Source organism: Trifolium pratense, linkage group LG4 (genome assembly GCF_020283565.1).
Source record: "Trifolium pratense cultivar HEN17-A07 linkage group LG4, ARS_RC_1.1, whole genome shotgun sequence".
NCBI classification, from domain to species: domain Eukaryota; kingdom Viridiplantae; phylum Streptophyta; class Magnoliopsida; order Fabales; family Fabaceae; genus Trifolium; species Trifolium pratense.
Genome location: NC_060062.1, coordinates 45,344,694 through 45,356,933, shown reverse-complemented (window position 1 = coordinate 45,356,933; position 12,240 = coordinate 45,344,694). Strand labels below are relative to the sequence as shown.

The following is a 12,240-nucleotide window of genomic DNA, read 5'->3' as shown; positions in this document are numbered from 1 at the left end:
TGAGCATAGTTGTGAAGTCTCTTGCTTGTGTGCTTGAGCAGTTGTAATCTTGTGTGATTATAGTGAAATCCCTTGGAAGTGCAAGGGGACTGGACTACTCTCGTTTTGTGAGAGGAACCAGTATAAATTGCTTGTGTGATTTCTCTCTCTCTTATCTTGTTATATTGTGTTATTTATCCGCTGCTATTGTAGTTGAGTTAAGAACTTTGAAAAAGTTTTAACTTGGCTAAAACACAATTCAACCCCCCCCCCCCCCCCCCCTTCTTGTGTTTTCACACCTTCAATGTTGTTTGTCCTTTGTTTCGTGGTCTCCAAGCAGGTTGGAGTGTTGCCAAAGACTAGCCGTTAGTCCTTTAAAAGATCAGATCAAATATTGTTCAAATAATATTTGATGAGAGAGAAGATGCTTCTTGAGAACATTCTTAGAATGATGATGTCATGAGGAGCGTGAGGTTGAGCATCTTTGAGCTGTATGAACTTGTTCTCCAAGAACAAGCACTGTTGAAGCCTTGGAAGATCATTTACAACAGCTGGATACAGCTGGAGAGAATCTTTCGATCAAGAGCAGAAAGTCTGCTTGATTCTGGAACGTTCTTAGATCGATCTCCCAGAGTTTTTTCTGATTCTTGGCCTAGATCAAATAGAGAGATGTGCATTGCTTGTTTTGATTTCGTGGGCCTCAAGATATTCATGATGATCATATGATGATAGCTGGTCTTCTTATCCTTTTACTATTCATGTGTACTTGTAGTAGTACAAGTAGCTTTTTATTGTAGATCAAGATCATAGTGAAATATATTTTATGAAGTCCTTTGAGAAGTACCATTTCAAACTTGTTGTCTCCTTTCCATTGGTCCATAAATGTCTTCAAATAATCTCTGAATACAGCATGTGAGCTTGAGAAATAAATTGTCAAAGACATGTTCATGTTTATTCCTTAAACATGACCAAATAGGAAGCTTTCTTTTGCTATCATTTAATCCTTGCTTTAAATGACTTATATCCTGTAGAGATTTTCTTCAATAAAGTCCTTTGCAAAAGTGCTTATTTGTCTCTTGTTCAGATGATATCAATTAAGTGCTTATTGTTGATGTATAGCTTTGTACGTGAGAAAAAGTGCAGACTGGAGAATGTTCTCTGATCATTCTCATAAACTTGCAGTTTTCAATCAATTTAAGTGTAGTGATATATAATGAATGAGCTTTTGTTCCTGTCTATATTAATCACTCAAGAGCACTTGTTAGATCACAAAAAGATCAGAATTCACTTAAAATATAATTAAGATGTTTGTTATCTTTAAAACATCAAATTAGGATTTTGCCTCAACAATTGTCACCTATATAATTTAGCACATATTGTGTCAAACTCATGTCGCGACGAAAAGGCATGCCTTTACAACAAATGAATGCTTAGGTACGAGTATGAATCTACACCCAATATAACACTCTATCGAGCTCCATCGTCGCAGTACAAAAACGGTAGAACGTCCAGCTCGTGATGGGACGTTCACACCGCAGGGCAAGTATACTTAATTGTTATCCTTGCATCGTTCCCTGTTTAGAGTCCAAATCTAAACAGTCGATGAGTTTTTCAAGCAAAACATCAGATGGTTAACGATACCTATCAACAAAACATAGTTTGGCAAAAACTAACGCGGAGTGTAATTACACTTAGTAAATAGAACGTCAAAACACGCATATCCTTGCGAACATACAAATTTAGCGTAGAGCGCGCAAGATATTCAATTCGACAATACAAGAAGAATAATCATTTGTCGAGTATAGGAATACTAGGTAAACATACACACAATCTCAAGTCTAGTCAAAGTAAATATATACTTGGCAAAAATAGACAAAAAAACGAGCATTAATACAAAAAGCAATCATCAAATATACGAGAACAATTTGTAATTTAATCATAAATTAATTAGAGCAACCATTAAAGGTTGTGTATTGTCTTCGAGACCATAATGACATCAAGTACAAAAAGACAATCAATTACAAAAAGGCGAACACAACGCCACAAGCATTACAAAGGAAAAGTAAAAATTACAAGCGATATAGCCCAACATCAAACATCTTCTGCTTCATCTTGCCCGACAGGAAGAGTCAAGCGATCACCATCAACGACCATGAACACACTCATACCCTCAGTCTTCAACTCGATTTTAGGGTTCAAACACTTCACCTGGGAAAAGGCATTGTCAAAACTCTCTTGGGCTGAGTTGAGCATCTCACCCTCCAAGTTGTGGATCTTGGAGATCAACGTTGCTCGGTCCAGCCCTGCCAACTCGTCAGACCTATCAACTGTTGATACTTCCCCATCCAAGGTCCGGCTCCCATAAGACTTAAGAAAATCCTCCAATTTAGTCTTCTCTTCAACCCAAGTCTCCTGACTCCTCCGCAACTCTTTAATCTCTTCCTCCTTCTTGGTATTGTCGAGGATAATACTGGCATGCACCTTGAACTTTTCTTTATAGTTGAGAAAGTCATTCTTCAACTTTGTAAGCTTCCTTTTGAGCTTAACAACGCGCTCATGAAGTTCACATTTCTCCTTCAAATACCGACACTCCCTACCATTCAGAATGTTGACCACCTCGAGAATTCGGAGGACAGCCACTGTGTCCGCTGCTATATCATTTTTTAGGCTTACAGGTCCCATTTCATTGACAATGGAGACACTAGCAGGAGATATCTGGACTGCGATATTCCTATCAAGCAAGCCATTGTTCCCTATACAGGCGGGTAGAATAAACTTGTCGACCTCCTTATCCCCAAATTCTAGGTCCACCCGGGTCCTTTTGACTCTCTCTGGATCCTCGACCACTGATGAGGCCCTATTTTTTGGCCTCCTCGTCTCTTTAGACTGATCAACAACAATGACATCATCTTCAGCCACTGCACTCGAAGAAGACCCACCCACACCACTTGCCTTAACATGCTTTTGCTTCTTTTGAGAAATCTTAAGAAGCCTCTCCTGTAAGCTCCCCATATTACCTGCAAAAAGGAAGACAGGTTTTAAACCAACAATACAATGGAAAACAAAAACACTAAAATGCTAAATATCAAACATATAGAGATGCTCCATAGCCTCGCGCTACATCTTGTACAATAACAACTTCTTGGTATCGATATAACGGGCTTGTTTCAAAGGCATCTTGTTCTTAATCGGGCCCAAGCCAAATTCGGCATCTAGCTCAACCCACTTAAGCGTCAAACTCGGCCCAAGAGCATGTTGGCCCAAAGCGACGCCTCTCCGTCCAACGGCCACAAAAGCTAATCCTTCTGTAATGGTCAACATCGGAATGATTGGCATTTACTGTCAATCATGGCTTTTCAGTCGTTATTCCGACAACCATTTATGGCCAAGGCACCGGAATCATCCTCACATTAATGGTCATGGATTCACGCTATGAACTATATATATCCTTCTCGTGTAGAAGGCTCAGGTATTATCCATTTCTTACTCTAAAACCTTCATTTCTCGCAAATAAGCGTCAAAGTGTCAGCAAGTACTACCCCTTCACATCATTGTGAGAGGAAAACCACCAGCAACGTCTATTCTAATCATGTAAGATCAATACTTTTCACCCTTCAAAGCCCTCACCTCCTCTTCAAACTCAAGAACAAAGTTTAACAATGATGTTTAGTTGCAATAATCAAGGTGGGTAGAGGTTGTCATTTACCTGAGCAATTATTGTAATATCGAGGATAGAATTTTCAAAGGGTAAGTCACTGCTATTGACAACAAAAAAATGAAAGCTTTAAATTTCAACCATGATTTTAAAAAGAATTCCTCATGCTTCTGGCAGTTCTGAATCAGCATCTCTTTACCTGAAACTCTTGCTTCCACCTGTAAGAGAGATTCATTGGCATCAAAAGCACCTCCAATACTCTCATCATATGATGAATTATCATTATTGATGCATAGGTCTTGTTTGTTCATAACAACCACCGAGTCTGCATTTGTTGTCTTGTTTTGTTCTTCCAAACGCTGTTTAAGCTCTTTCACGTATTTGATAGAGTCAGTTAATATAGATTGTTTGTCCATCTAACAGATTGTTACACACAAAATTTATTAGAAGATGTGAAACAATTCATGACAAAAATATGATTTGATGAGAGATAAAAGGGTCATTGAAGTTGACTTATTGTACCTTTTTTAGGTTTGGAACAAGTGCTGCAAGAGCAATGAAACTCTGGCTGAGTTTCTCTCTTCGTTTTCTCTCAGCCATGATATGATCATTACCATGATATCTAGACCTTTTGTTTTGTGAGGTTTTTGCTTCCAAGTTTTCATTTTTTGATGACCCTTTTGGAATTTGAGTTGAGACATGTTTGTTTCCATAAATATGGGGGGTGTTGGTAGTAGGAGGTGAGTTTAGGGGATTGTCAAAAGACAGAATCAGAGACTGAAAAGATGAGTTAATTGGTGTGTTGTTGATTTCTTCCATATCTTTGGTTACTTGTACAGATTGGTCAACTTGCAGTGAGATGTTCATCGGATAGCAGCTCTCTTAATCAAATTAAAAAATATGACTAACTCAAATGAATAGATATTCAACTCACGGGGAAAATATTGTAGTTAATTCAATTAGATGATCAATTATAATTTTATAATTTTAAATGTGATTTAAATTAATCATAAATTGTCTCTATCAATTACTTCAGTTGGTAGCAACATCACATTTTATATATTTTATATGAAGAGTTAGAGTTTGAACCTAAATACTCCATTTATTTACCTTTAAAATGTAAAATTCTAGTCCCCACGAGCATAACTCAGTTGGTAGGGACATTGCAAGTAATATACGGACCCACTATTTCATCTTAAATAAGTAAAATTCTAACCACTAGACTACTTAGTAAAATAAAAGGTGAAATTCTAGACACTGACCTACCTGACCAAAAAAAATCACAAATTTATACAGTAATCGATATTTTTTTACCTCCTTTTCAAACCTAACTGTCACCAATTTTTTCTTTCTTGATCTATTAGAAAAATGGTTCATGGTCATTTTTTTTTAATCCAAAACCATCCTTCTAATTCATATTTTCTTTCTCTTTTAGTTAAATATGAGTGATTTCCACATATATGTAATGTTTCTTTCGTATTATTTTGTGATTTCATCATCTTATTACGGTGTTGTTTATTTTGATTTTTTCGTTTTGTACGGTGTATTTTATTTTTTTCGTCTTGGTGCGGTGTTATTTTTTTGAAGATGAAGGATTAATATATATCTCAATGTATTTATTAATTTGAATCAATAAATATCATTATTTTTGTCCGTGAGCTTAGCTCAGTTGACAGAGACATTAAATTATATATGCAGGAGGATCGAGATTCGAATCTCGACCATCCCACTTATCCACTTTAAGGATAAAATTTTCAACTAATAGGCTACTTGACAAAAAAATATATCATTTTTTTAGTGGAAAAAAAAAACTCAAGTGTTCACGTAAATGATTCATTTTTAAGTAAAACTTTTTTTTTAAGGAAAGTAAAACTTGTTAATGATTTGAATACAATTATTTAGATCACAAGATTTATTTTAATTTATATTAAAAGAAAATTGTGGTCAATCAGGTATAATTAAAAGGTTATATCATTAGTAACCAAAAAAAATGTTATATCATATTTTAATAATTAAATAATACTACTACGTACCAGTAAATCATTAGAAAATTGCAAATCGATATTAAATATAGTTTGTCAGATCTATTATGTGATTCAATTTAGTACTCTTCCGTTCCTTTTTAAGTGCCGGTTTAGAATCGTGGGTATTATTTATAGGCTTAAATATGTAAAAGGTCCCTGCACTTACGGGTCATTTGAGTTTTAGTCCCTGCATTTTAAAATCTTTGATTGTGCCACTGCACTTTCATTTTACTTTAAAAATAGTCCCTGAACCCATTTTTTGTTGAAGTGACACATTTTTTTATGATGTGTCAATTTAATTTTACTTTTAAAAAATCCTCAAATATTCTAGTAATGTGGAGAGATATTTTCCAATTTTTGTTCCATAAAATTTCTAATAATCATTAGGCCATTATTATATATTAACATAATGATGAACTTGGGACGTCCCCAAACGTTGTTATGACATCAAACTCAATAATTGAGTTATAATGTTTGATTATTCATTCCATTTTTTATATGTGATAATACAATAGCATTTTTTACATGTGATATAATACATTAGATACGACAAACATGATTATTTTCTATTATTTTTATTTTATTGAAAAAGAGATGCAAATGTGAATCTATAAAGTTAATAGAAAATGAATGATTAATATAAAAAATTACAACTAATTAATGATCTTTATCACGTGTGGACTGTGGTGTAATATTGCGCACAATATAAAAGTAAAGATAGTTCACTATTAAGATTTTAAGGATTCTCTTGAAAAACAAAAAATTATGAATTTGTTTGATATGCAAATATAAGTACGGAGCAAAATCATACAGACTAGAGGTTAGAATAGGCGATGCCAAGCTAGATTTGATCAAACTTGAGCCTGACCAGTCAAAAATCGAAGGTCTAAACTTGGCATGTGGCCTATTATAGGCTTAATTTTTAGGTCTGAGACTGACCTTTTGAAAGTTTGATGTGACCTGTTAGCTTGTTTAAAAGTCTATTTCACATGAAAATATTTAAATAAATAATTATATTTATTTTTAAATATACTTATGAAGTAATAAACTAATGTTTCTGAAATTCTGGTATCACTAGAATGATGTTGCCTAAGATGTCCCAACAACTACTTTGTGAACAGTGTTGTTTTCTATTGTTGGCACATCTTATATAACATATAAAAACTGACAGAAAATAAATAAATGACGCAAGTAATTGTTAACCCAGTTCAGCCAACTGCCTACTCTGGGGGATACCAATCCAGGAAGGAAATCCACTAATAGCTCTAGTTACTAAGACCTCCAGCAAACCCTAGGATTTACGCCTTAAACTAAGACCTCCAGCAAACCCTTGGTTTACGCCTTATAACCTCGACACTACTCATGCAACTTCTGCCTAGGAACTCCTAGACATGAGATCCCATCTCACTTCCACTCACACAACACAACCTGTGTTGATTATACAATGTTAAGAATGATGTGGCGACAACTTGTCAAGACAATACTTCACTTTTGCTTAAAAGCTTCAAGTGAATCACACACGGTAAACTCCGTACTTCAAAGCTTAGGAGTAACCTTAAAATAATAAACTTACTTCTTAACTCGTGTTATAGAATCCACAAGCAAGAATTACAATCAAACAATAAAAGACTCAACAAAGACTCAATATGTGAACTAATATTTTTCAATGAGATACTTAGTCTTGAGCTTGGTCTTCGTATATATAGTGATTAGGCACGCTCCTCTTTCTTCACAAATGCTCAGACGCTCCTTGAGAATCATAAAGGATGATCTGATACTTTTTCAATCTTCATTAAGGATATATCAAGACTTTCCAAAAGTGTTTAAAGGACTTTATATGATAGGATAAGTCATCCAGCTATTTCATTAAGTTTGTCTTATCCTTAAAACTCCTGATCAGATCAAATCTCCATTGAGCGTGCTCTTTAAGTGGATTTCCATAAATAGCAGATGCTCTCATAAATGCGCGAGATTTCCTTGAATAAATATGATGTTGTAACATGTTTTCCAACATCTTGTTAGTATATTTGTTTTAGCAAAATTAAGCCAATTCAAATATCCAACAGTTTCTTTTTTATATTTAATATGATATTTTAGAGAACTTGACAATATATGTCATCATATTTCGATTCTAGTTTATAATAATACATTTATATATGTTAAAAGTTAATGTAGATTAATAAACTTAAACTACTGACAAAAGTTAATAGATTTATAATTTAATCAAAGTACAAATTTTAATATATAAATAATATCCGTAGTAAAAATATTATTCATATTAACTTAAATAGGCCAGCCTAGTAGGCCTTAAAGACTTTTTAATGGCCTGCGTCCTGACCTTGTTAGCTAAATAGGCTTATAAAAATGTTTTGGCATGCTCTACTTAAAGAAATAGGATGTGCTGGCCTGAGCCTATGTAGACTAGGTCATAGGCCCCTATAGGCCGGCCTAGTCTATTCTCACCCCTATACAGAACAAAACAACACAAGATAAAAATTATTGTAATGAATTTTTTTGTCTTGTAAGATGTTTTTTAGACAAAAGGTTATTTTAGTATTTTAGACAACTTGTCAAGAGGATGAAAAGTTGTCCCATGGTGCAGTGGGGGACAAAAATTTCAGTTTTTGTTCAGTTTCTTAGCCTCTAGTTTGTCCAGTACCAGGAACAATTTTAAAATCAAACACAGTACAATCGAAGTTGTCATATCTAATCTCTTAGTTTTTAGCCGATCAAACACACATTTAGAGTTTAGCTTTGCAACTTTAATGTACTGAGTTCAAATTTCTACTGGATCAATTGTAAAATAGTGATTAGTGTTACTTTCATTAATAAAATTTCTCTATTCTCCAATTTGTTTTTAAAAAAATTCTTATTAAATAATGACTTATGGTGCATTTGATCAGCTAAAACACTAGAGACTGGACTAAACAAGTTATTTGTACCTTGATATATTTAGAAGGTTGTTATGGAACTGGCAAAAACAGGTAGCAAATGATTGGGCAAAAACAAGAATTTTTGTCACTCACTGAAACCATATGAGTACAATTTTTTGTCCACCGTACAAATTCTTAGAATTTTAAAATATCTTTTTTTATTTTTTATTTTTCCACGTACAAAATATGATCTCTATCTCTCCAATACAATTTTGTCTTATCTTATACTATTTTGTCTTGTTATGTACTATTCTATATAATACGTACTGTTTTACGTATCAAACGTACCTTTAATTTATTATATATGGACTCAACGTTTTTAATTCATAAAATTTTAGCGGCAAAACTCACATGAAATGACAAAAATTAGAAAATTGCAAGTTAAAATACATGCCTCTACATATTAAAAGTTTTTGCAACTTTTTAACAGTATCTACTTCATTTTTTTAAACAACCAAAATTAATACAACTATCTCCTTCATGCTAGCTCTTCTATTCATGAATTTGTCATTTTGAAAGTTTTCAATGTCCATATCAAGCATCTTAATGCTCCTATCATCAAAGAAGTGATTTGGTGTCCTCCTATGCATAAGTGGGTTAAGTGTAATTGGGAATCCAAGCCTCAGTTTGTGGTGATTTGCTTAGGGGTGTTGATTACAAATTCTTGGGAGCATTTTCCTTTTACCTTGGCATCTCTAATTTTTTTTCCACCACCAATATCCAGTCCACTTGACTGTATAATTTGGTTCGAGTATCAGTTTTGACATCAAGTAATTTCAGTCCACTTTCGATTGCAATTGCAGGGAATCGAACCTCCTCCCTACTAAGTCCAGTATCAATCACCACCGAACTAACTAACGATTGGTGAGTATTTCTAATGCTTTGAATGTTGTACTGATGAGTAGTTAAGAAGAAAAGACAATTAATTATGAAAAGGGAGATGACAATGATGTGAATCAATAAAATAAACAGAAAATGAGTAGTTAAGAAGAAAAGACAATTAATGATAATCTTTTCTTAATTTATTGATAAACAATTAATATCTTCTATTTTGAAAAGGCAATACAGTGAAAGAAGCTCAACCAACGGTCCACAGATGACGAATAAAAGTTTAAATTTTCGTGTGCAATATTGTTCCTTAATTGACTCATTAAAAAATAGAGTTAAGAAAAACTAATTAATTGACTCATTAATAAAATTTGAAAAAATTCACAAAGTAGTACATTAATTGCTCCTTATCCTGTGCAATATTGCTCAGGTTAGAAAAATCCATATATTAAGACTCATTAATGGAGAGGATCTGAACTCATTATCTATGGAGTTATATTTGTAAAAAAAAAAAATTAAGAATATTTTTTTTATAACAAAAAATTAAGAACATTAACTAATAGGAGAGAGAACAGTTTTTAAGAAAAACTAATTAATTGACTCATTAATAAGATTTGAAAAAACTCACAAAGTAGGGTATTAATTGCTCTTATTTGTGTAATATTGCCCAAGTTGGAAAAATCCATATATTATCTAGAGTTATGTTTGTAAAAAAATAAAATATATTAACCAAGCAAACTACAACAAATCTAATAAATTGATCGTACCTGGATCAGAAGTTAGATGGCCCGCAAGCACGTCAGTAAGTTGAGCAATCCACAAAGGGGGTTGTACTTGCAGTAGATCTGACGTTCAAGTTAGTCGAGGTACAAGTTAGAAAGTGAGAAAGTATAGGAGGGTTTATGTACTGCCCCAGCGCTGGGCCAAACGTCTCCATCATGGGCCGAGTTTATCTTCTCATAATGGATGACTGTCAGGATTTCTACGTGGAAGTAAGGATGAGTCGTTCGTTCTCATCATCCTGGGCCAAACCATTCGTTGATCAAGGATAATGGATATGTTTGGATGATGACGTGTCCTCGAGGGAGGAGCATGTGGTTCACGCGCGCCTTATGATCTAAACGGATGAGGTCATGCTCTTTTGGGAGGGAGGAGCATGTGGTTCACGCGTGTCTTATGATCTCAACGGATCAAATCATGCTCTTTTGGGCTGTCCTTGACGTCCTTATGGATTGGGCCGTGCTCGACGCTGGGCCTGCCTTAGACTCGGTCCAGAACATAAATGATATAATATTATTTTGACGGAATCATAAATGATATAAATAAAAAAAATAAAAAATAAAAAAACTTATGTTATGTCACATGAGTCCTAGCTCAACTGGCAAAAATGCTGAAATTGTTAAACAGGACGTCATGACCCGGGTTTGAATCTGGGATCTTTCAATTACATGTGATGTGAATTTAATTTCAGTTGATTATTACTTCATCTAAGACAAAAAAAAAATAAAAACTTATATTATTACTTTTCAAACCAAAATCATGGTTTGTACTTTGTATAAAGGGATTAAATCTCTAGTTTGAAATCTGCAAGTGTGCAATAGTGTGCCTGCGGGAATTGCTATTGTGTAATTGTTGTTGTGCGTGAAACCAAAGGTGGCGCAACAGTAACTCCCGAGAGAAAGAGAAACAGTGAGGGCGCAGCAAGAGAGAAGAAGAATTAGTAGTGAAGAAAGTGCGTTAGGCAGACTAAAACTACATTTAAGTCTAATTATCTTGAAACAAACTTAGCTATATTAAAAAGAAAGAAATGTTATGCTATATTGCAACACTTCATACACATTGTTATCTTCTAAACACTTTATCATTGAAAGAAATTCATGTGAGTTCACACTCTACTTGGTGTTTGTGGGAACTATTTGTGCATTAATTGTTCATGTTAAGATGACATAAACTCCAATGCTGCAATGCTTAGGTTCTTCACAAGTCCCTTTATGCTCAAGTTGTACCCTTCACCAATCTGTACAATAGTAATATTAGTATTAATTATAATCAAATACAGAAAATAATGAAAAATATATTATCAGTCTTTTATTAACCTTTACCTCAGCAATGATGGTAATGTCAAGGATAGAATCTCCAAAGCCTAAAACAATGTTATTGACAACAAATAGTTGATAACTTTGAATCTCAGTGATGATTTTAACAAGAAGTCCATCATGCTTTTGGCAGTGGATCCGAATCAACATATCTTTCCCTTTCACTTTTGCTTCCACCTTGAAGAGTGATTGACCAGTGGCAATACCATCAGCCGCACTTTCAGTTTCAGTGTTCTCATGAGATGATGAGTAATGCTCGTTGCTGCAGACGTCAGGTTTAGTCGTAACCACCATGGACTGATCTGCATTTGTTTTCTTCCCCGGCTCTTCTAAAACTGCCAAACGCTCTTTAAGCTCTTTGAGGTATTTGATTGTATCCGCTAATATCGAAGCCTTGTCCATCTAATTAACAGATTTTACACAATTCTAGTGTTAGAACAGCAACTGCAACTCAAAAGAATAAAGATACCAAAACACTATGAGAGAAACACATAGTGTTTGGTAACGAAATTTGGTCAAGCATAATAGCTACAATTTGTTTCTAATTAATTAAATCCAGATTAGTTACAACATTAATTATTCATCAACCATACCGCTAGGGCACTCTATTTGCAACGCAACAAAAATTTGAGTAAGCCCCCTATTTAGCACTTGAACAAATTCATTGTTGATTTCATATATAAATTATAATATATATTTACATATATTTAACAAAAGGTTAAGTA

General features: G+C 34.0%; 2 protein-coding genes across 2 annotated transcripts; both read right to left on the bottom strand.

Annotated features, from left to right (window-relative positions):
* Nucleotides 1-1,892: 1,892 nt before the first annotated feature.
* Nucleotides 1,893-4,568, bottom strand: LOC123923295. The gene is made up of 3 exons (XM_045975981.1): nt 4,157-4,568; nt 3,834-4,050; nt 1,893-2,996 (listed from the first exon to the last, which is right to left on the bottom strand). The coding sequence occupies exons 1-3, from the start codon at nt 4,499-4,501 to the stop codon at nt 2,071-2,073; spliced, it is 1,488 nt and encodes a 495-aa protein (XP_045831937.1). The 5' UTR covers nt 4,502-4,568; the 3' UTR covers nt 1,893-2,070.
* Nucleotides 4,569-11,192: 6,624 nt separating this feature from the next.
* Nucleotides 11,193-11,917, bottom strand: LOC123919464 (transcription factor NAI1-like). The gene is made up of 2 exons (XM_045971386.1): nt 11,522-11,917; nt 11,193-11,436 (listed from the first exon to the last, which is right to left on the bottom strand). The coding sequence occupies exons 1-2, from the start codon at nt 11,915-11,917 to the stop codon at nt 11,356-11,358; spliced, it is 477 nt and encodes a 158-aa protein (XP_045827342.1). The 3' UTR covers nt 11,193-11,355.
* Nucleotides 11,918-12,240: the final 323 nt, after the last annotated feature.